This window comes from Marmota monax, unplaced genomic scaffold (genome assembly GCF_021218885.2).
Source record: "Marmota monax isolate L192 unplaced genomic scaffold, Marmota_monax_Labrador192_F-V1.1 WCK01_AAM20220418_F8-fsc00021, whole genome shotgun sequence".
Lineage (NCBI taxonomy): Eukaryota > Metazoa > Chordata > Mammalia > Rodentia > Sciuridae > Marmota > Marmota monax.
In genome coordinates, this window is record NW_026695228.1 from 18,744,297 (window position 1) to 18,768,818 (window position 24,522).

At 47.6% G+C, this 24,522-nt stretch overlaps 1 protein-coding gene across 2 annotated transcripts; it reads left to right on the forward strand.

The window, feature by feature from the left end:
• The first annotated feature begins 234 nt into the window (after positions 1–234).
• Positions 235–24,448, forward strand: Ptpn23 (protein tyrosine phosphatase non-receptor type 23). Of its 2 annotated transcripts, XM_046436496.2 has the most exons (25): positions 235–411; positions 11,350–11,424; positions 15,914–16,041; positions 16,245–16,321; positions 16,939–16,988; positions 17,083–17,214; positions 17,474–17,554; positions 17,628–17,759; positions 17,842–17,889; positions 18,262–18,318; positions 18,427–18,485; positions 18,662–18,741; positions 18,841–18,955; positions 19,035–19,100; positions 19,455–19,600; positions 19,871–20,182; positions 20,260–20,414; positions 20,509–20,660; positions 20,747–20,926; positions 20,999–22,751; positions 22,845–23,029; positions 23,145–23,249; positions 23,324–23,462; positions 23,540–23,653; positions 23,720–24,448. In XM_046436496.2, the coding sequence occupies exons 1-25, from the start codon at positions 328–330 to the stop codon at positions 24,206–24,208; spliced, it is 4,914 nt and encodes a 1,637-aa protein (XP_046292452.1). In that variant the 5' UTR covers positions 235–327; the 3' UTR covers positions 24,209–24,448. The 2 variants fall into 2 exon arrangements, with proteins under 2 accessions (XP_046292452.1, XP_046292451.1); XM_046436495.2 differs by having other exon boundaries at positions 23,540–24,448.
• The last annotated feature ends 74 nt before the right edge of the window (positions 24,449–24,522 follow it).

Here is a 24,522-nt window from a genome sequence, read left to right on the forward strand (position 1 = left end):
GAAATCTCTAACTGGCCCATACTAAGCACTGAGTGGGCAGGACCTCGCCGCTTAGCGGACAGAAACCACCACTCCCAGAAACCCTTTTCCTTCGGCGGAATTTCCCCTCCCGACTTCCTCCACGCGAAGGCAACCGAGCATGCGCAATCGGAGACCACCTGGGTAAAAGGCGGCGCGGGGCGGACTGCGCCTCCCAGCAGGCCGTGGGGTAGTGTGCGTCTCCGCGTGACGAGCGACTTCCGGCGCGGAGGGGCGGGGCCGTGCGCGCGGTTGAACCCGCAACTAAGCGGCGAAGGGAGCGGCCAGTGGCCGCAGGGCGCTGTCGCCATGGAGGCTGTGCCCCGCATGCCCATGATCTGGCTGGACTTGAAGGAGGCCGGGGACTTCCTCTTCCAGCCAGCCGTGAAGAAGGTGAGCGTTCCTCCCACCTTTCCCTGTCCGCCGCTGATCTCAGTCGTCTGGCAGCGCATGACGCCCCCTGTGCGCCGTCCCTGTGAAGCCCTGTCGCAGGCCGGCTTTCCTCCGCCTCGCCCACTCCTGCGCTCGCGGACAGTCCTTCCCTTTCTTGCTTGTCCTCGCAAGCAAGCTCCCGCATCCTTGCCGGAACCGCTTCCCTACTTCTGCCCCGGGCCACCCTGCAGTCCCACGGAGGCTCCACTTCCTAAGGGCGACGTGCTAACCCAGTACTGCCCCGCCCGTTTCCACGGCAGGACCGCCCCACTGGGAGCGGTAGGCAGCCCAGACCGTGCAAGTTCTGCTGCTCGGCTGGCCCTTGGTGGGCTCTTCACCCACGACCCCACTGGACAGATGCTGAGGATGGCACAGGATGTGTGTTGCGTATCGCAACCCCCGGTGGCCTATAGAGATGCTCAGCCCCTGACGCTGACTACAATTCTGCATGGTCTCTTCACAAGAAGAATCTTATTCGAAAACCTTTTTGAACCTAAACACACAATTTTTGCCGTTTTTAGGAGGGCTACCGCTTTTCAAAACTGCCGGGACAACATGTTGTGTTGTAGCTCTCAGAGAGACCTTACTAGTCATTGTGTTGAACAGAGGAGACGGGTTTGATGTTGACCGAGGCAAGGGGCTTCTTTGTGAGAGATTGAGTGGTGATTGAACTAGCTGCTGCTTTAGGACAGGCTGCCCCGTGGCATTGAGGGCCAGAGTAGAAGTTAAAAGGAACAACCTGGAGGTTGCTGCAGGTGGGAGGCCTTGGGGTTTTTAGCTGCTGGAGTAAGCAGCAGACAACACTTGGAGAAAGAACTAGGAGAGAGAAAGTGAGTTTGGAAGTAGTTTCCCAAGAAACTGTCTCCCATCTTCTTTTCATGATACCACTGCCTTAGTTCAGGCACTGTTAGTTTGCATTCCTTTTTTTTTTTCCTCCTTGGCTGGAGATGGAACCCAGGGTCCTCATGCATGCTTGGCAAGTGCTCTACCATTGAACTACACTCCCAAGCTGTAAAACCAGGAAATTAGATAAACCGATCTAAAATTCCGGAATTTTGTTAACACTTTCCACATCTGCTTTTTTTTTTTTTTTTTTTGTAAAAACACAACCAGGTGAGTTTTTCTAAAACAGCAAAACTTTTTGTTTTCTAGCTTTACAGAATGAGTCAATTATTATTACTATTATTTTTTTTAGGGTACTGGGGATTGAACCCAGCTCAATCCCAAGTGCTAGGCAAGCACTTTACCACTGAGCTACCCCATATGCCCTTTAAAAACTTTTTATTTTGAGGAGCTGGGGTTGTAGCTCAGTGGTAGAGCACTTGCCTAGCACGTGTGAGGCACTGGGTTCGATCCCCAGTATCACATAAAAATAAATAAAATAAAGGCTTTTTTAAAAAATCCTCTTTAAATTTTTTTAAATTTTGAGTCAGAGTCTCCCTAAATTGTCCAGGCTGGCCTCTAACTTGAGATGCTCCAGCCTCAGCTTCCTGAGTAGTTGGGATTATAGGCATATACTACTGCACTTAGCTAAAGACAATATCTTTGTTTCCCACTGAGAATTCTCCCTAATCTAGTTCACTTCTTTCAGCATTTATCAAAACCCTACTATTGGGCTTGGGTTGTGGTTCAGTGGTAATCTGCTTGCCTTGCATGAGTGGAGCACTGGGTTTGATCCTCAGCAGCACATAAATAAATAAAATAAAATAAAGGTATTGTGTCCATCTACAACTAAAAAACCAAAAATCCAAACCCTACTGTGCCTGATGTATGTGTTTCTGGTACAGGTGTCCCAGATTCTGCTCATAGCCATTTCCTTAACATGCTGTGTGTCCTGTTATATACTTTTGGTCATGAAATTCCTCCTCCTAGAGCTCTCAATTTTGCCTTGTAATGTGGTGGTAGCGTCCTTCTTTAATGGTGTATACTCGTTCTATCTTTAAGGTCCAGTATGAGCTCTCTCCCTTAATCCTTTCATCTGGATTAGTCTTCCCTGAGTGGAATACTCTGAATTCCACTCTGTTTCTTTCCTTGATGACAGTAATATGTGTTGTTTTAACAACTCCTCTTCAGTTGGAATCTCTAAACAGTATCTCCATGTTCCTCATAACCTAGCAGAATACCTTCTACGTAGTTGGCAGTCAGGAAAGTATTTCTCAAATAACTGAATGACAGTCAAGAGGGAACTTAAATTAGATTTTAATTATGGCAACCCTAGCTATATAGAAATTCAGTGGATTTCTCAGCCCAGAAACTCGTGGGAGATGTTTTTGTTTTAACTTTTTTTTTTATTGGTCAATCTTGTGAAGTCAGTAAGATACTGTGAGCAGTGACTTTCCTGAGAGCACCTGGGCCCCTGTGAAGGGAACTGCTCAAGAAATAATTGTTTCCCTAGACATGGGACTCCTCCCTTCTGCAGAAGCCAGTGTAACCTGGGAACTCTTCTTTCCCTAACTCTAGAGCCCCTTCTCTACATTCTGCCACTGGTCCCCTTGTCTTTCTCTATTTTTTTTGCTCAGAGCTGGGGGAAATAATTTAATTTAGAATAGTAAAGTTAAAAATTGATTCTGTTTATGTCAGCCTCTCAAGAACTATGCCAAGTCCTGGTGATTGCAGACAAATGAATCTATCTTTTCCCCCATGGAATTCATAGTCTGGTAGGGAAAATTTAAAAATTAGCGCAATGACATTAGTATAAGAGAAGTATTTGCAGTGTACCAAAGTACTGATCTAAGGAGGGGCTGTCGGGACGTTTGCTAGAAGTGGATTCTAAAGGACGAATAGGAGTTTCTAGACAGTTTCATTGTGAGGGCTAGGTTTTTGACAAAACCTTTCATGGTGGTTAGTATTGTTAAGTATAGTTTGTGGGAAGACATACATTTGGACTGGGTCCAAAAGACCAAACTAGTATAAAGTTTAATCACAGTCACTGGGTTTAATCACTGTCACTTGGTTGGTTTCAGGAAGCCCTGTAACCACTTAATTAGACTAAACAACCAACTAGTTAAGCTGTAACCAGTTGACTGATTGATAGACTAAGCTGTAGTCAATTAAGTTGTTTTCTGTGTCTCATTGTTTTTATATAAATTTTGTCAGATGATGTTGGTTGGAATTCTGTGAACCTACACTGGTTGGAGGACTGCCTGATTTGCAAATTGTTGTTGTATTCTTGCTTTTACTCAGATAACTCCATTAAATTAAACTTGGGAAGGATTTATCTTTTTTTTATATATATTTATTTTTTAGTTTTTTGGTGGACACAACATCTTTATTTTATTTTTATGTGGTGCTGAGGATTGAACCCAGTGCCCCACGCATGCCAGGCGAGTGCGTTACTGCTTGAGCCACATCCCCGGCCCCAGGATTTATCTTTTAACAATATTGATTTTTTTTCATTTCCAATGGGCGTGCCTCCATTTATAGAATAATGGGAAATAGGAGTTAAAAGAGCAAATTGGTTTTGAACTGCAGTGCTAAACTTTAGTTTGATATACCTGGACCCAAGTGATTTTTTAGTGAAGAAGTGCTGCTGGCTTTGCACTTCTATTTTTTCATTTTTGGTGCTGGGGGTTGAACCCAGGCCCTTGTGGATGCCAGGCAAACATTCTACTAGTGAGCCATGTCCCCCAGTCCACCCTGCGCCTTCTTTTTTTATATTTATTTATTCATTTATTTTAGTTGTAGTTGGACACAATACCTTTATTTACTTATTTTTATGTGTTGCTGAGGATCGAACCCAGGGCCTCACATGTGCTAGGCGAGCACTCTACCGCTGAGCTACAAATGCAGCCCTGTGCCTTCTTACTTGCACTTTAGAGATCTTGCTGACTCACTGGAAACAGAAGAAGGATGACTTCTGCTCTTTATCAGTGAATGATTTGGTCACAAGTGTTCGCGTTTAAAGATTTTTCTTTCTTTCCCAAACACTTGCCCTGAACCAATAGCACTTGAGCTCAAGTCAGGCTCTCTTGAACTGAAATGATGCATCCATCCCTGCCTCTTATATTGAACAAATAGTTATTAAGTGCCTGTTATGTGCCACCCTTGGGAATATGGTTGATGACAAAAATCTCTGCATTCCTGGAGCTTACCTTCTAGCCATCCAAGTAGTAATCCATCAAGTGTGGGTTGGTAGCCTCTTTGCCTTTCCTTTGGCTTCTCTTGCACCTCTTCCCACTTGGATTGAATTGATCTGTAAATCTCCATTTTCCTCCTAGAGTCCTCCAGAGAAATTGCCTGCCTTTCAGGCCTGTCAGCTGCTTGCTGAGCTTGCCTCTATGACTTGACTTCACCAAGCCACTCCAATGGGAACTTTCAGCCACACTTTCTTCCACATCTGATCGTTGTCCTTACTTGGGTCTTTACTGGAATTTGTTTGCTTCTGCTTATCATGTAGGTTGAAGCATATCTCATTAGGATCCCTTTGGCTGCCTGGCAGTTGAACTACCCTTCCCTGAATTCATTCAGGTCTTCACTGTCTGATCACTCAGTTGACTTCCAACACAGACTGCACACACTTGTTGGCTCTTCTTACTACTGTTCGTCTTATTTACATCTCGATAGAGCCTGGTTTTTCTGGTTTGTGGAAGTCCCTTACTCCCTGCCTTCCAGATTTCCCATGGGATAGCTAACACTTTAAAAAAAAGAAAAAAGCTTATATGTACACACACAGAGAAAGTTAAATGAGAGGATCAAAGGCCTAAAAGGCCTCTGGGTACTTGGCAATGAGGGTATTGGACATTGTTACCTGTGGTTTGACCTGTATTAATTTCTTATCACAGATTTGGAGTCACCCAGCTGGTCTGCCTGAACTTGTCTTTCCCTCTTGTGTTTTACAGCAGAGTGGCTCTAGGCGCAGATGACCTGGATTGTCTACTTTATTCTCTGACTTTTATCTCATACTCCAAGGGCCTGTATCTATTTCACTTAGGATTCTTCCTTTACTTGGGAAGTAATAAATACTTGTATTTATTGTACTCATTGTTTTTATATAAATTTTGTCAGATGATGTTGTTGGGCTTACAAGTATGGGCTGAATGACTTTGTCTAGCTCTAGCACCCTCTATGAGATGTAACTTGAGTTTTCACTTGTTCAGACAAACTAAGGACCATTCAGATGAGATGTGGGAAAGAGGCCTCAAAGATTATGTGGGGATTAGACTAGGACAGGATGAAAGTCTTTTCTCGTGCTGGGTACTTATTGCCCTGTGATTCTCTCTCAGGCTTGCTAACTGGACCAAGGGGATGATTTTCCTTGGCATTGCTCTCTTCTCTTAATAAAATTTGTCTCATTTGACATTCAGCAATAGTATTATAATGGCAGGACCCAGGATATATATTTCCAGTGATCATTAGCTATAAAATTCTGTGCCATGTGTGACTGAATAAAGTAACAAGGAAAACACATAGCCGCTGGAGCCAGACCCTGATTTACGGCTTTCTTTGCTCCTTAGAGGTCTTTCTTTGCTCCTTCAACTGCTACAAATAATCGCATAACTAATCTGATCCTCACTTTTCTCCCCTGTTAAGTGGAACTGTACAAGCCTGTGAGAATGAAGAGTTAATGTTTGAAGCCAGGTGTGATGGTGCACACCTGTAATCCCAGTGGCTAGGGAGGCTGAGGCAGGAGGATCACTAGTTCAAAGCCAGTCTCTTAGGGCCTCTTAGTGAGGCCCTTTTAAGAAATATATATTTATATAATAAATATATAATATTTATTATATAAATATATTTATAATATTAATAAATATTAATATATAAATAATATTTATTATATAAATATATTATATAAATATATTTCTGTCTCTAATAAAATATGTTTCTTAAAAAAGGAGGCTGGGGATGTGGCTTAGTGGTTAAGCACCCCTGGGTTCAATCCCCAGCACTAAATTAAAAAAAAAAAAAGTTTGAGTCCTTAGTACAGGTCTTGACATACTCTAAATAGTATTTTCAGCTGAGCATTCTCTCCCTGTTTAGAAAATAACTCAAGTGTTAAGGGCTGGGGTTGTGGCTCAGCGGTAGAGTGCTTGCCTTGCACGTGTAAGGCCCTGGGTTCGATCCTCAGCACCACATAAAAATAAATAAATAAAATAAAGTTATATTTAAAAAAACTCAAGTCTTTATGATAGCCCTGTGAGTGGTAATATTAACCCCTTTCTACACATTAAAAAAAAAAAATCCAAGCCCAGATTTTATAGCAGCTCAGGGCAACAGCTAAAACTTGAAACTGTATCTTGGATTTTTCTCTGGAAATGGCTTCTCTCTTGGTATTTCTCTGGAAATGAAGCCAGTCTCTTGCTGTTTTTCACCTCTATCCCCCCACCTTGCCACCAGTATTGCTCTCTCAGAAGCAACCCCAGCTGATCCAGGTCCTCCATCTGTTGTGCAGGTGCGTGGTGTCCTTTCAATGTCTCTTCTGCAGGGCTGCCTTCTCAAGCTTTGCTGGGAGTTTCAGAGTCCTCGCTTGACTGTTAGGAGTTCTGCAAAGTCTCCGAATACAGGGAGGTTGGGAGGGTCTCTGTTCCTTATTCTTGACTTCACTCAGCCTCTTTCCTCCTTTTGGTAGTGGGGAGTAATTAGCAGTCATAGAGGATTTTGTCAGGGTTTCAAAAACATTCTGGCTGCTCTGTGGTCTCAGTGGTAAGGGATTTATTTTAACTGCTCATTTTCCAGAGTTATTTATTGGAATCATATTTTTAAAAAGAAGCACATTGATCTAAGATGTAACTTGGGCTCTAGAGCATGAAGGCCTGAGTTTTGGTTATTGTCCCATTAATTACTAGGACTGGAACCTTGACAAATGCCCCCTAACTTCTTTACCTCAGTTTCCTCATTTCCTCATCTGTCATATGGTAATGATCATAATGGTGTCCACCTTGTGGGGCATGTAAAGATGAGTGTTAGGCCCTCAGCATAGTGCCTTGCCTGTGGTAAGAGCTCAGTAGTGTCTGCTGCTGCTCATTTTCGAGGAGCAGTGAGGCAGGTTGCAGGTGTCTCTAAGGACAATTTGCAGGGGGTGGGGACAGCAGTTCTTTCCCCTTCACCATTGGGTGAACAGCAGGGACAGATGTTCTTAACCTTTTAGGACACTCCAATGTCCCTCTGATTCCTTTGGCTTCTATTTCATGGGGCCTCTAGGCTGCACTTTTACTTATTTTCTCTAACCTGAAGATGGGTAAACCTAAAACCTCTTACTAAAAGGGAATCAAAGAACATACTCTCATTTAGATAGTTCAGTTTTACCTTATAGTTTTATATTTTATATTTACGAAGGTTTGTTTTGTTTTGATGGGGGAGGGGGTAAGGGAGGAGGATTTAGATCAATCAGAGGGAGAATTATTAACCAAGAGTGCATAAATGGGCTTCACAGTGTCTTTGAATCCTCGAAAATTATTAAGGTTTGAGAGAGTGTCTGTGTGCGCGCGCACACGCATGTAGTTGAATATTTTTAAGGAGATTTTTTTTGTTGTTGTTTTTTGTACCAGGGATTGAATCCAAGGGCATTTAACCACTGAGCCACATCCCAGCTCATTTTATTTTGAGACAGGTCTCACTAAGTCGCTTAGGGCCTTTCTAAGTTGCTGAGGCTGGCTTTGAACTTGCAATCCTCCTGCCTCAGCCTCCTGAGCCACTGGGATTATAACTATGTGCCACCATGCCTGGCTCGGGGGCATTTCTTTCATGGCTTTTACCTTCTCAAAGGACCCAAAAAGGGGAAAGTGTTTTTCAGGTATCATTTAGTTCTTCAGTAACTCTTAAAGCAATTTTCTAAATTTCAAACATTGAGAGGGAGGTTGGAAGAATTAATGCAGTGCTCACTCAAATCCTTGGTATCTAGAGTGGTTTTTTATTTTTTGTTTTAAGTGGGGCTGGGGATTGAACCCAGAGCACTTACTCTACTACTGAGCTACCCTACCAGCTTCACTACCTCATCTTAATGGTTATATTTCACCATATTTGTTCTAGATAGATAGATAGATTGATTGATCCTGTGAACCCTTTGAAAATAAGTTTTAGACATCTTCACTTTTCTCCTGGACACATCTCAGCATGCATTTCCTAAGGTTAAGGATATTTTCCTATATAACTACAGTATTATTATACCTACAAATATTTGTGATAATTCTTTACTACTTAAGTTTCACCTGTTACCCCAAAATATCTTAGAGCTTTTTTAAAAATTCTGATCCAGTCTTAAGTTTTCATATTGCACTTGTTTATTGTTGCTTTAATCACTCTTAATTTAGAATAGTCTTCTGCCTCCTACTTTTTATTTTTATTCATTTATTTTGCAAGATTGAGAGTTGAACGCAGGGCCTCGAGCATGCTAGTCAAGTGCTCTAACACTGAGGTTTTCCCTCTCCCTTTTTAAAAATTTATTTTGTTAAGTTGCCCAGGCTTAAATTTGTCATTTTCCTGAGTAGCTAGTGTTAGCCTCCTTAGTAGCAGGCATGCACCACCAGGCCTGCCTTTATATTTACTTTTATTTTTTTGTGGTGCTGGGGACCAAGTCCAGTGCCTTGCACATGTTAGACAAGCACTCTAACCACTGAGATACATCCCTAGTGTCCCTACCTGTTAAATGACATTAATTTTTGAAGAGACTGGGTTAATTGTTGGATAAAATGCCTCATCTTCTGAATTTTTCTTGCCATCTGTTTCCTCCCTTTCCTATAAAGGCAGCCATTTACTGAGCACACATTTTTCTAATAAGGCCTACCTTTACTCTTATTGTTTGGCATGGCAAGGGTGGGTCATTGGCCCTTCTGTGAACACATGGTCTGGGGAAAACATGTAACAAGCCTTAACACCTGAGATCAGTCATTCCAAAGTATAATGGGGTGGGTGTCCCTGAGATGTGCCAGAGGACAATTCTTAAAAGATGTTGGGAGCAGGTTCCAAAAAGTCATGAACTCTGTGCCAAGATTAGATTTCGTCTTGGAGGCTTTAGGAAGTTATTGTAGCATGTTCTTTTTAGATTATAGTATTTCTTTATTTTTTTTTGGGGGGGGGTACAGGGATTGAACTCAGGGGCATTCAATCACTGAGCCAGATTTCCATCCCTATTTTGTATTTTATTTAGAGACAGGATCTCTCTAAGTTGCTTAGTACCTCGCTTTTGTTGAGGCTGGCTTTGAACTCAAATCCTCTTGCCTCAGCCTCTGGGATTATAGGTGTTCGCCACCATGCCCAGATATTTTTTTTAATATACCTTTATTTAATTTATTTATTTTTATGTGGTGCTGAGAATCGAACCCAGTATCTCACACGTACTAGTCAAGTCTCTACCACTGAGCCACAGCCCCAGCCCCAATATTTCTCTTTAGAAATCATATTTCTTAAGATATCACTAACCTGAGATAAGAGTGTTTTGGGTTTATTTTTTCAGAGAGAGAGAGAGAGAGAGAGAGAGAGAGAGAGAGAGTGTGTGTGTGTGTGTGTGTGTGTCAGAAGGATTGAAAGCCAGGAGTGACATTAGAGTTGTATTAGAAAGATAGTTCAAGCCTGGGTTGGGATGGGTTTGAATAGGTGGATTGTCCAGGCCAGAGGTGGCAGGGGAACAGAGGAAAAAGCTCACAGATACAGGGAATTTCAGAAACCAAATGAACAGAAGAGTGAATTAGACTCAGTAACTGGATGGTGCTGTAATTAATTCTGCAATACCTCCCTTCTATCTGTCCTTCTGCTCCCTTTGCCTGCTAGAACAGATAGAAGCTGTCATACAACCTTGTAGGTTTCTGCCCGGCTAGTTCCTTAGTAGCCAGCCGTGAAAAAGGACCACAGGAAAGTTGGGCAGGCTACAGACATGCTGTGAGAGAAATGTGCTACTAGACAGCCTTTCTCAGCTTCCTCCCTTTTTCACCTCACATGCCTTGGCTAGGGCCTCAGCTTGAGTTGATCATTAATGTCCTTTGTGGAACTGGTAGGTCTGGCCCCCAGAATTTGAACACACCAGGCAACAGGTATTGTAGCAGGGGTGGTTCCAACTGCCTTATCTTTTTATCTTAGTTGAACAAGGGACTGTTTGGTTCAGGCCTCTAGGCTGGTGTGCATGCTCACCCTCTAGAAAGGTTTTGAGGGCTGGGGTTGTGGCTCAGTGGTAGAGCACTCACCTATCACTTGCAAGGCCCTGGGTTCAATCCTCAGCACCACATAAAAATAAATAAATAAATGAATGCATAAAGGTATTGTGTCCAACTACAACTAAAATAAATAAATATTTTAAGAGTTTTTTTTTTTTTTTTAAAGAAAGAAAGCTTTTGAGGTGGTGAGTACTGTTGTGGGCAGGTATGCCAGTCCCCTCTCTGATGTGGGCAGTCTCTGCAGACAGGACACTGCAGATCACCTATTTCTATGGTGCACTTTCCCAGAAAGGAAAATAGGAAGGTGAGGAAAGCTTTGTACTCTCACTGTTGTTTGGTGCCTCTTGCCTACATGTGCTTAGAGTTATGGTTGTCACTCCAGAACAAAGCAAGGCCCAATTCTGGAGGGAGGTTTGAGTTTGTGAGTTTGTGACCCTTTAGGGGATTCTCCTAGGGTCCCATTTCAGCCGGCTAAGTTGCCTGGCTTTTTGAGCTGGCAGAATCCTGGACTTTGTAGAGCAGGCCACAGCAGTATGAGGACCTGCTAGGGTACTTACGTAGGGTGTGTAGTCTTATTTTCCACTGTGATCTAAGGAGGAGGAGATTGCTTGCTCAGCATCTTATGCTGCCCATTGTTGAAGGTAGAGTTCCCTGGTGGGCTGGGAGACAAGCTTGCAGTTATGGGTCTGGACTTGATTGTATATCCTAACTGATGATTGCCCAGATCACAGGGTGGGGGGAGTGTGTGTGTGTGTGTGTGTGTGTGTGTGTGTGTGTGTCTTATCTCACTAGCTTGCATTTTTCTTTGTCTTTTTAGTTTGTCCTAAAGAATTATGGAGAGAACCCAGAAGCCTACAATGAGGAACTGAAGAAGCTGGAGTTGCTCAGACAGGTAAGATGATGGTATTTTTAGGTAGTCATGATCATTGATAGAGAGGTAAAGAAAACACCTAGAACTGTGGTCTTATTTTTTTCCTCTGCAAAAGCAGTGAAATTGATAGTAGAAACATTCGCAAATACTAAAAACAAAAATAAAATCTTTTTTAATGTTTTTTAGTTTGTAGACAGATACAATACCTTTATTTTATTTAACTGTTTTTTTATGTGGTGCTGAGGATCGAACCCAGTGTCCCACACATGCAAGGCAAACACTCTACCAACTGAGATACCACCGCAGCCCCCAAAATAAAATCTTAAAACACCTTTTTATAATTTTTTTGTACATTAGTTGGTCCTCTATGTCTATGGGTTCCACATCTGCAGATTCAATCAACTACAGGTTGAAAATATAGTTAAAACTTCCGTGGTTGAGTCTGTACTGAATAAGTAAAGACTTTTTCTCTTGTCTTTATTCCCTAAAAAGTAGTAACAATTATTTATATAGCATTTACATTGTATTGGGCATTATAAGTAATCTGGAGATGATTATGTGGAGGAAAATACCATGCGTTTCATATAAGGGACTTGAGCGTTCTCAGATTTTGGTATCTGCAGATATACTGGAACCAATCCCTTGTGAATACTGAGGGACACTATATATATATAATATAAAATCACTGTAGGATTCTGTTCACCACCTGTACTGGTTTGTAACCTGCCTTCTTTACTTGATAATCTATGACTATGTCCTGTATCAATGAACATATGATAAGAGTATTTTAAATGACCTGTGACCATTATATTGCCTTATAATTTAACCTGCTTCCTCTTGAGAATATTAAACCATTTCAACTTTTCATCATTGTAAAAAATATCGTTATATTTTCTGTGCATATGTGGGCCTTTCTAGGACCCTGTCTCAAGGAGTTGGTGAGACCTTGTTTCAAAATAAAAAATAGAGGTAGCGCACTCGCCTGGCATGCGTACGGCCCGGGTTCGATCCTCAGCACCACATACAAACAAAGATGTTGTGTCTGCCGAAAACTAAAAATAAATAAATAAATAAATATTTTTTTTAAAAAAAATTCTCTCTCTCTCGCTCTCTCAAAAATAAATAAATAAATAAATAAATAAATAATAGAAAGGGCTTGGGATGTATCTCTGTGGTAAAGCACCCCTGGGTTCAATCCCTGGTCCACCCCCCACACACACACAGGAAAATAAAATGCGCATTTAAATCTAATGATGTAATATCACTGGAAATCAGATTCATCCCTTTCCTGGGATTTGCTGACTTTTGTGGGTTTTTTCCTGGTTGTTGTAGGCTGTTTCTGTGCCATGGATCAACCTGAGGTGTTAACTGAAGGTCGTCTTAGGTCTTTTCTGAGCCTGTGCGTTTCCCTGGGCATGTGTGGTGATTTTCAGATTTCCCCTATATGGGTGATTACTTTTGGACATTCTACTCTTCACTATATGGCTTCCATAAGAGGAAAAAGCGAAGTATGAAGTGTTGCTGGATAGGAAGAAGGTACTTCAGCTAGAGGTGGAGGTGCTTCCAACAGTGGAGGGAGGTGTAGTAACAATGGCTTCTGCCTCTGTGCATCTCTGTGATCAGAACCAGCAATAGGAGCACATTATCTCCTGTGTTTGCAGAATAGAATCCTTTTTGCCCACCCTGGTTCCCACAAGATGTTCTTGGAACTACGTGTAACTGCCTGCTAGGTGCTGGGGGTGGGGAATAGATGGCTGCTACTGTGCTAGGAGCTGAAATTAACCACAATTTACTGTCCCACCCTTCCCTTGGAGGTTGTAAGCCTTTACTATTTAATAGCCTTCTGAATTCTGAGGTAGTCACTTAAAGCAGATCTGATCTGCCAGTTTGTTATCTAGGTCTGGAGATGGATTTCTGGTGTTTCTTTATTCCACTATCTTCCCAGAATCATCTTCAAATTGAATTTTAACAAAATTTATTTGAACAAAGTTTGAAAACTAGTAAAATAATCTTAATCCTTAGGATTAGCACCATTTTGCATGCATTAGACATATACAAACAGCACAGGAGTAACATTGTCACCCATCTCCAAAGCCTCTGAGCAGAGGACAGCGGCTTATACAGAGCAGTGGGCTGGAGAGAGCCACCCCCAAGAGACCTGTACTGCCTGGGCACAGCCTCCTGGGCCTGGGCTCATTCCTGGGAGTTGAACTGGATCAGTGTTTCTTAAACCCGTGAGACCACAGGACAACATTTTGTATTAGAATACTGATGATTATTCCCAGAGTCAGCAATATATAAAAGTAAAAACTAAATGAGCAATTTTAGAATTAACATGGGTCTGGTTTTTAATGAGTAAGAGAAAGTGTGTCACAGCCCAGATATGTACAAAGCAGAAACAGCAAAAGTCAAGTTGTCCCTTTACCATAACTCAGTGATTTGTAAAGGAACAAGGGAAGGTGGGTGTAATTTGGGAATCTTTTCCCCTGATGTAAGCCTCTGTTTCCTCATTTGTAAAACTGGGATTGGATTAGCTGTTTCTAAGAAGACTTCCCTTTTGTAACTGTTAAATCCTTAACTTTGATATAGGGAATAAAATTGTCAGGTGCAAGGGTGATGTGGGGGTGGCACCAGTCAGAGTCTGCTCTCCAACTCCTGCACTGCTGTGCTCACCACACGAGGCTTGTCAGAGTAGCCTCTGACAAGAGGATCCTTCATGCTTGGTTGGGTAACACTGTGTGAGTGGATCTGTCTGACCTGGAAGGGGAATTCTTTTCATTGTTCCCCAAAGGTGGTTTTAGGAGGTAGAAGACAAATACTTTTTACTTTAGTATTTTTGTATATGCTTTAGTGAGTATTGAAAAGTGGGTAGCTAGCACACTAGACCTGTTATTTCAGAGCTCTTACTGCTTAGGAAATAGATCTGATTTTTAAAATGGGTTGATTTAAAGAAAAATGTTAAGTACAAGTGGGGTTTGAATGTGTAGAGGTCATGAGAGAGGGTGTGATAAGAGTGAATAGATTTGAGAAGCCCTGGCCTGTGGGACAAACCCCTGAAGTGACTCCTCAGCTGAGTGACTGTGACACGCCTCATCCTCACATTGGGCATTCTAGAGGCGTCGCAAGGGAGATTATCCTCCTGTGTAAAGGGGAGATAGCCTCCTAAGACACTGCCAGGAAGTGGTGGAGAGTGGGGCTAGTGAGGGGCTCTCTGCTGTCCCACAGGGCAAATGCTTTCCTTGAGAGCATCCTGTCTGGCATCCCAAGCCGAGCTCCCCAGTAGGTGTCCCAGAGGATTCTTGTAGCTGGTGCTGGCCAGCCTGACCTCTTGGCCCCACTGCTGTGGCACACCAATGAGGAACTCTGGTCTTCTCAGCAGGGTGGGGCAGGGCGGCCCAGGGTTTGCAGTGCTTCTGACCCAGCCCCTCATTGGGCACCTGCTCCTTGGAGGGTGTATTGTCTTGCTTTTCTGTTTGAGCAGGGTATTCATTTGCTCTCCCCCACCCCAAATGTGAAACATTTGTTATTATAAATAATCAAATATATGTCTCCATAAGGCACATATCCATTTTTATATTTACATATATAGATAAATCACTTTAATCACAGATAACTGTTTAACATTTGGGTGTCACTTTCTGAATCTTTTCCTTTTGTCAGCATACCTGTTTGGATATCATTATATATGTGATTTTACATAAATGAGATCATACCAGTCATTTATGACATGCTTTTGTTGCCTAATAGTAGGCAGAAAACATTTTTTTTTTTTTTAATTTATTTACTCAGGATCAAACCCAGCGCCTTGCCTGTGCTAAGGGAGTGCTGTACTGCTGAGCCACAATCCCAGCACAAAACATCTTAATGTATCAATAGTTCTTATGTTTGTAGAATGTTCACTCGTATGGTTAGTTAGCCTCAATATAATTTATTTAAGCAAATTCTTTAATGGAAAGTTTGGTAGCATCTAGTTTTTTACTCTGGTAATATATAATAATGTTGTGATGAATATCCTAGAATGCACATCCAAATACTTGGTTTCCCTGATGTCTTGAACTGTAAGTCAAAAGTTAGGGGCTGGGGATATGGCTCAAGTAGTAGCGCGCTCGCCTAGCATGCGTGAGGCACTGGGTTCGATTCTCAGCACCATATAAAAATAAAATATATGTGTCCACCTAAAGCTAAAAAAAGAGTTAAGTACAATAAAAATTTTATAACATGTTGCAACCAGCCTTCTAGAAACATGGCAGTAATTGGGGATTGAACCCAAGTGTGTTCTACCACTGAGATACATTCCCAGCTCTTTTTTTTTTTTTTTTTTGAGACAAGGTCTTGCTAAGGCTGGCCTTGAACTTGTGATCCTTCTGCTTTGCCTTCCAAGTTGCTGGGATTACAGGCCTGTGCCACCATGCCTGGATGATGTATATTTCTTGGTATTTGTGGGTGAGCTGGCCTCCCCATCCTGTACCCTAAATGACAGCAATTCTGTTTTTCCCATTCTGACCCGCAGAATGCTGTCCGTGTCCCACGGGACTTTGAGGGCTGCAGTGTCCTCCGAAAGTACCTTGGCCAACTCCACTATCTGCAGAGTCGGGTGCCCATGGGCTCGGGTCAGGAGGCTGCTGTCCCTGTCACCTGGTGAGAGCTAGCAGGCAGGGTTGGGTAGTTTGGAAGCCTGGGGGGTTGTGGCTCCTTTCCTCCCTTCCCCTTTCTTCTTGATGCAGAGGATGGCAAGCAGCCTAGTATGGTCTCCCCAGGCCTCACCTCTCTGATCCCACACTGGGGTAGTTAGGCCCTGGCCAACTCCTGCCTTCTAGATGACTGAGTTGTCATGTCTATAGGACTGAGATCTTCTCAGGCAAGTCTGTGGCCCATGAGGACATCAAGTATGAGCAGGCCTGCATTCTCTACAACCTTGGTGAGCTGCCTGATCCTTTCCCCATAGGCCCTGCTCCCCAGCCCTGCGATCATCAGGTGACCACAAAGGCCATGGCTAGTGAGGGGGAAGATACTTGGGTTCTGGCCCTTCCATTGACTTCACCAGAGCTCTGCCAGCTCTCTGCTATTTTCTGGGCCCATGGGGAGTCACTGTGCTGGCTGTTACACAGAGCTGCCACTGTGTGCTCTGTGGTTAGGAGAGATGGCCTTTCTTCTTTGACTGACAGCATTCCCTCCCCCTCATGGCATGGCCTTGGCTTACCCAGTGGGTTATCCTTATCCTGGTTCAGGGAGAGGCATGGGGAGCCCTAGAACTCTGTGTAGCATCCCTGAAGCTTCAAGATGAATCCCTAGGCTGTGGACAGGAGTTTCCTTCCCTGTCCACCTGCCAAGTGCAGAGCTAAAGACAGAAGACCTGGCAAGGCTTCTGAGCTTCCTCTTTGCTCTAGCTTGGGTGTCTTTGCACTGACTGCTCCAGTCTCAGACCTGTTCTCCTGATTAAGATGACAGACCTTCTGCCTCACCCTCCACACAGGCATGGGCAGCCTGGGGAAGCAGCCCTAAGCTCTCCTCACACCATGTTCTCTGCCTCCCCAGGTGCACTGCACTCCATGCTGGGGGCCATGGACAAGAGGGTGTCTGAGGAGGTGAGGAGGGGGGCAGTGGCGGGACATGTACATTTTGAATGACTCCTGTCCCATGGGATTAGACAGAAGCCCTCTTCCTCCTCCTCCTTTGCAGGGCATGAAGGTCTCCTGTACCCACTTCCAATGTGCAGCAGGTGCCTTTGCCTACCTGCGTGAGCACTTCACACAGGCGTACAGTGTTGACATGAGCCGCCAGATCCTCACTCTCAATGTGAACCTCATGCTGGTAAGTGCCCTGTTGAAAATGAATTGAATCCAGAAATGGCCAAAAGGGGCTGAATCTGCCATGCACAAGTGGCAGTAAGAGACAAGCAGGGTCCTTGGCTTTGGTCTGTTGAGCTCTAGGTGGATCAGGCACAGGACAGTGCTTCTTGGGGTAGGGGAGGACAGCAAAGAAAGGGATCCTTTGGTTTTCCCACTCACTGCCCTAGGGAGGGGAAAGACTTCCGGGTGACCAAGGGATTGACTTGCATGTATCACCCCAGGGCCAGGCTCAGGAGTGCCTGCTGGAGAAGTCGATGTTGGACAACAGGAAGAGCTTTCTCGTGGCTCGCATCAGTGCACAGGTAGAGAGGGGACTAAGCATGGGTCTTTGCTTTGCCCCTGACCCCCACCAAGTAACCCTATCCTGGCTCTGAGGTGGTGGATTACTACAAGGAGGCGTGCAGGGCCTTGGAGAACCCTGACACTGCCTCACTGCTGGGCCGGATCCAGAAGGACTGGAAGAAACTGGTGCAAATGAAGATCTACTACTTTGCAGCTGTGGCTCATGTGAGTATGAGGGGTCACTGAGTCTGGGTTGGGCCAAGGTGCCACGGCTCAGGAAACAAGTCATGGTGCCTCCTCTTTCCAGCTGCACATGGGGAAACAGGCTGAGGAGCAGCAGAAATTTGGAGAGCGGGTGAGTGGGCTTTGGTGAGCAGAACACTCAGGACCTGTCCAGCCTTATTGGATCCTAGTTTGGTTCCATCCCTTACAGAATGGGGGAGGTGGTCTCTCTCCAACCTGCTATTGCCCTGCTGTAGGCATGGTGTGTCTTAATGTTGTCCCACCAGTGCAGCCCTCTTCCCTAAGGTTCTCAGGAGGCCTGGCAGGCTCCCCAGAGAGGGAGGCTATTTGGACTGTAAGCTGTAGGGTGATGCTACCTTGGTGCTATTTTCTGGGCTAACACATAGCTTCCTGGCTTCTGATGGTTGGTTGCCTGATGGCCAGGGTGAGTAGGGAGGCACACTAAGGACCAGGCAAAGACAAGACTAGGGTTTGCCCTCCACAGGTGGCCTACTTCCAGAGTGCCCTGGACAAGCTCAATGAAGCTATCAAGTTGGCCAAGGTAAAGCTGAGGAAGGTCTGGCAGCCTTGCGCACACACGGAGAAGGCCCATTGGGTATTCTGGCACTGGCCTTGGTTAGTGCTGATGCCCTCTGTCCCTCCTCCACAGGGCCAGCCTGATACTGTGCAGGATGCACTTCGTTTTGCTATGGATGTCATTGGAGGAAAGTGAGTCTGTGGGGTTGAGGTGGTCCGATTTCCTCTTATTATAAAGGTCTTGTTTCTCTGCCTGTGACCTTGGGAGGAAGCCACCAGTGCCAGGGAACAATAATCCAAATGGGAGTCTGTAGGTTGTGGGTCTCCACTGACCCCTGATTCTTCCTCTCTTCATTGCTGACCCTCAGATATAATTCTGCCAAGAAGGACAATGACTTCATCTACCATGAGGCAGTCCCAGCACTGGACACCCTTCAGCCAGTGAAAGGTCTGGGAAGTAGTGTCAGGGGAGGTGTAGGGGGGATGGACTGATGGCAGCTTTGGGGTCTGTGAGCCAGAGCTCCACAGTTCTTTCTCCATCTTCCAGGAGCCCCCTTGGTGAAGCCCTTGCCGGTGAACCCCACAGACCCAGCTGTTACAGGTCCTGACATCTTTGCCAAACTGGTACCCATGGCTGCCCATGAGGCCTCATCACTGTACAGGTGGGTGGGATGGGCTGCCCCTGCCCTTGGCAGAGGTGGCTGGGTGTCTCAGAGATATGGCTCATAACTTTCTCCACAGTGAGGAGAAAGCCAAGCTGCTTCGGGAGATGATGGCCAAAATTGAAGATAAGAATGAGGTCCTTGAGTAAGTATGAGACTTGGGGCTGGGGACAGGGAAGACACATCAGGCATTGTGGGGGTTCCAGTGTTGCCTGTGAAAGGGAGAGGTGTGAGGTCTCAAATATCTGCACCACAAGATTTCTTCACCCTGCCTTCCTGCTTGGGGCTTGTGGGGTAGATCATAAGGTATCTTGTCTTGGAGGGAACACGTCCCTTCCATTTCACTGTGTCCAGCAGTGCTTGTGGATTCACATTTTGGCAGAGGCTGGGGGTAGTGACTTGCTGTGCCCAGCGTCAGTGGAGGGGGTTATCCTAGCAGGCCCCTTTGACATGGAATTGGGTCAGCACTCAGCACCCACCTGGCCCTGTTGCCCCCTAGCCAATTCATGGATTCAATGCAGCTGGATCCTGAGACAGTGGACAACCTCGATGCCTATAGCCATATCCCACCCCAGCTCATGGAGAAGTGTGCGGCACTCAGCGTCCGGCCTGACACTGTCAAGAACCTTGTTCAGTCCATGCAAGGTGAGCAAGTGGCAAAGTAGGCAGGTGGAGGGGGACCACGCATATCATCTGTTGTGGCCTCATCTCTATGGCCCATTCACTGAAGATGGAGGCTGTATCTTCTTAAGTCCTGGCCCAGGCATCTACCCTCACACCCTTGTGGATCACTGAACCCTATGTCTGTGGAGTTCAGCATGCCTGGGCCACACACTGGCCCTGGCCTGAGTGGGCAGTTCTGTCTGGGGAGCCTGGTCTACCTGCCTCAGGGGCTGCTCCCCCAATACACCCCAGTGTTGTCAGGCGTGTTCACGGATGTGGAGGCCTCCTTGAAGGATATCAAGAACCTTCTGGAAGAGGATGAACTGCAAGAGCAGAAGTTGCAGGAGGCAGTGGGCCAGTCTGGGGCCAGCCCAGCTGTCACCAAAGCTGAGCTGGCAGAAGTGAGGCGAGAATGGGCCAAGTACATGGAAGTGCACGAGAAGGCCTCTTTCACCAACAGCGAGCTGCACCGTGCCATGAATCTGCATGTCAGCAACCTGCGCCTGCTCAGTGGGCCACTGGACCAGGTCCGGGCTGCCCTGCCCACACCAGCCCTCACCCCAGGTGAGTCTGCCTGTCACTGTAGGAAGAGGCTCAGACCATGGGGGTTCTTTGGCCTCACTGACTACTGCTGCCCCCAGAGGACAAGGCTGTGCTGCAGAACCTGAAGCGCATCCTGGCCAAGGTGCAGGAGATGCGGGACCAACGCGTGTCTCTAGAGCAGCAGCTGCGTGAGCTGATTCAAAAGGATGACATCACTGCCTCTCTGGTCACCACAGACCACTCAGAGATGAAGGTATGCTGAGTGAGCAGGGTGGAGGGGTTTTGCTTCTGGGCTTGTCTCTTAGATGGTGAGGCCCTGAGTGTCCCTCCCTCCCTCCTTCCCTCAGAAGCTGTTTGAGGAGCAACTGAAGAAGTATGACCAGCTGAGGGTATACCTTGAGCAGAACCTGGCTGCCCAGGACAACGTCCTTCGTGCACTGACTGAGGCCAATGTGCAATATGCAGCTGTGCGGCGGGTGCTTAGCGAACTGGACCAAAAGTCAGTTGTCTGGCTGTACTCTGGTCTCTGCCCTACCAGGAGCTTGGCCCTAGTGGTATGCTTCATTTCTGCCCTTCTGCCTGCAGGTGGAACTCTACACTGCAGACCCTGGTGGCCTCATATGAAGCCTATGAGGACTTGATGAAAAAGTCACAGGAGGGCAAGGACTTCTATGCAGACCTGGAAAGCAAGGTGGCTACCTTGCTGGAACGAGCACAGTCTACCTGCCAGGCCAGAGAGGCCGCCCGCCAGCAGCTCCTAGAGAGGTGGGTATGGCCCAGGCTGTGGCATGGATTGACCTCCTAAGGGCTGGTCTTACTTCCCTGCTTATCCCACAGGGAGCTGAAGAAGAAGCCGCCACCACGGCCTACAGCCCCAAAGCCACTGCTACCCCGCAGGGAGGAGGGTGAGGTGGTGGAGACAGGAGACCCCCCCGAGGAGCTGCGCAGTTTGCCCCCTGACATGATGGCTGGCCCACGGCTGCCTGACACCTTCCTGGGAACTGCTACTCCACTCCGCTTTCCTCCCGGCCCCTTCCCCAGCTCCACAGGCCCAGGACCTCACTATCTCTCAGGCCCCTTACCCCCTGGCACCTACTCAGGCCCTACCCAGCTGATGCAGCCCAGGGCTTCAGGCCCCCCTGCAATGCCCATGGCACCTGGGCCTGCTGTCTACCCAGCCCCTACCTACACACCGGAGATGGGCCTTGTGCCCCGGTCCTCCCCACAGCATGGTATTGTGAGCAGTCCCTATGGGGGGGTAGGGCCACCCCCAGCAGTTGGTCTGCCTTCAGCCCCACCTCCCCAGTTCTCAGGCCCCGAGTTGGCCATGGCAGTTCGGCCAGCCACCACCACAGTAGATAGTGTCCAGGCCCCCATTTCCAGCCATGCTGCACCCCGGCCAAACCCCACCCCCACTCCTTCCCAGCCATGTTTCCCAGTTCCCCCATCACAGCCCCTGCCCCCACCCTACACCTACCCTATAGGAACCAAGCCACCCCTCACAGCACCCCCATCTCAGCACCATTTTCCTCCTGGCATCCCAACAGGGTTTCCAGCCCCCAGGATTTCACCCCAGCCTCAGCCTCCACAGGCAGCATTTGGACCTCAGCACCCCCAGCAGCCCCTTCCATTCCAGCATCCACACCTCTTCCCACCCCAGGCATCAGGACTCATACCGGCACAACCCCTATACCCTTTCACCTCTCAACCTGGTGTCAGCCTGGGGCAGCCACCACCCCCCATGCACACCCAACTCTACCCAGGCCCTTCTCAAGATCCTCTGCCCCCACACTCGGGGGCTTTGCCTTTCCCCAGCCCTGGGCCACCTCAGCCTCCCCATCCCACCCTGGCATATGGTCCTGCCCCATCTCCCAGGCCCCTGGGCCCCCAGGCAGTCCCCCTCTCCATTCGAGGTCCTCCACCTACTGGCCAGCCCACTCCTAGTCCCCACCTGGTGCCTTCACCTGCTCCATCGCCGGGGCCTGGCCCCGTACCCTCTCGGCCCCCAGCAGCAGAGCCACCGCCGTGCCTGCGCCGAGGCACTGCGGCTGCAGACCTGCTCTCCTCTAGCCCTGAGAGCCAACATGGTGGCACTCAGCCTCCTGGGGGTGGGCAGCCCCTGCTGCAGCCTACCAAGGTGGATGCAGCTGAGGGCCGGCGGCCACAGGCCCTGCGGCTGATCGAGCGGGACCCATATGAGCATCCTGAGAGGCTTCGACAGTTGCAGCAGGAGCTGGAGTCTTTTCGAGGTCAACTGGGGGATGCAGGAGCTTTGGATGCCGTCTGGCGGGAGCTGCAAGATGCACAGGAACATGATGCCCGAGGCCGTTCCATCGCCATTGCCCGCTGCTACTCACTGAAGAACAGACACCAGGACGTCATGCCCTATGACAGTAACCGTGTGGTGTTGCGCTCAGGCAAGGATGACTACATCAATGCCAGCTGTGTGGAGGGGCTTTCACCATACTGTCCACCCTTAGTGGCCACCCAGGCCCCACTGCCTGGCACAGCTGCTGACTTCTGGCTCATGGTGCATGAGCAGAAAGTGTCTGTCATTGTCATGCTGGTGTCTGAGGCTGAGATCGAGAAGGTGAGAGGGAGTTTAGGTGGATACCCACAAGGGATGGTGGGTGAGGAACTCTGGAAGACTAGCCCTAATGGTTTCATCCTTTCTGCTCTTAAGCAAAAGGTGGCACGCTACTTCCCCACTGAGAGGGGCCAATCCATGGTGCATGGAGCCCTGAGCTTGGCACTGAGCAGTGTCCGCACCACTGAAACCCACGTGGAACGTGTGCTGAGCCTGCAGTTCCGCGACCAGAGCCTCAAGCGCTCACTAGTGCACCTCCACTTCCCCACTTGGCCTGAATTGTACGTGGGTGGTCACAAGGTTGGGGTGGGGGAAGGCAGCCCACCCCTTGGTTCTGTGACGGGCATGTGCCTTGGATCAGGCCTGACTCTTCCATAATGCTGCCTTGCCCCACAGAGGCCTGCCCGACAGCCCAGGTAACCTGCTGCGCTTTATCCAGGAGGTACACACGCATTACCTGCACCAGCGACCCCTACACACGCCCATCATTGTGCACTGCAGGTAGCGGTGGGCAGCCTGAGGGTTCCTCCTTCACGGGCTCTTGGCTTGGCCTTACCCCCTTCTTCTTGCCATAGCTCTGGTGTAGGCCGCACAGGAGCCTTTGCACTGCTCTATGCAGCTGTGCAGGAGGTGGAGGCTGGAAATGGGATCCCCGAGCTGCCTCAGCTGGTGCGGCGCATGCGGCAGCAGAGGAAGCACATGTTGCAGGAGAAAGTGAGTGTGGATGGGTGGCGGCTGGGATGGGCGTGACGGCTTCTGCTCAGCCAACCAGGCCAAATGCATCTCTTCAGCTACACCTCAGGTTCTGCCATGAGGCAGTGGTGAGACACGTGGAGCAGGTCCTACAGCGCCACGGGGTGCCCCCGCCATGTAAAACCTTGGCCAGCATAAGCATCAGCCAGAAGGTAAGGAAGGTTCCCTGGGCTGCTGGGGCTTGTGAATCTCTCTTCTCACCTATTCTGTCTTCTCAGAATCACCTTCCTCAGGACTCCCAGGATCTCGTTCTCGGTGGGGACGTGCCCATCAGTTCCATTCAGGCCACCATTGCCAAGCTCAGCATCCGGCCCCCTGGGGGCTCGGATTCCCCTGCTGCCAACATGTCTGGCCCTGCAGAGCCTCCAGGCCCACCGCCATCTAGCCTCCCAGAGCCAACCCCCATCCCAGTCCCACCACCTTCCTCCCCACCCCCCATTTCTTCACCCTTGCCTGAAGCCCCCCAGCCTGAGGAGGAACAGCCAGTAGCTGAAACCCCCAGCTTAGGGCCCCCCTCCTCCTCCCTGGAGCTGCTAGCCTCCTTGACCCCAGAGGCCTTCTCCCTGGACAGCTCCTTGAGAGGAAAACAGCGGATGAGCAAGCAGAACTTTTTGCAAGCCCATAATGGGCAGGGTCTACGGGCTGCCCGGCCCACTGACGACCCACTCAGCCTTCTGGATCCACTCTGGACACTGAACAAGACCTGAACAGCAGGCTTTGCCTGCCTGGTCCACACACTACGTCATCTCTTCCACCCAAACGCCACAAGACTTCTGTGGGTGGGCACAGTCTCTTAACTCCCATTCCTGCTGCCTTTAGCCCCACCAGGCCCAGCCGGCAGCCTTTTGGGTAGAGATACTTAAGGCCCTGGGCCAGGTTCTGCTCCTTTGTGAGACTTGACATTTTCCAGCTCTTTGCTATTAAATAAACGAACCTGTTCTGCTGTAGTGTCTGAGTCTGCCAACTTGGGACCGAAGCCACTTGTGCTGTCTGCATCGCTGAGGAAGGGAGACAAGTAGCT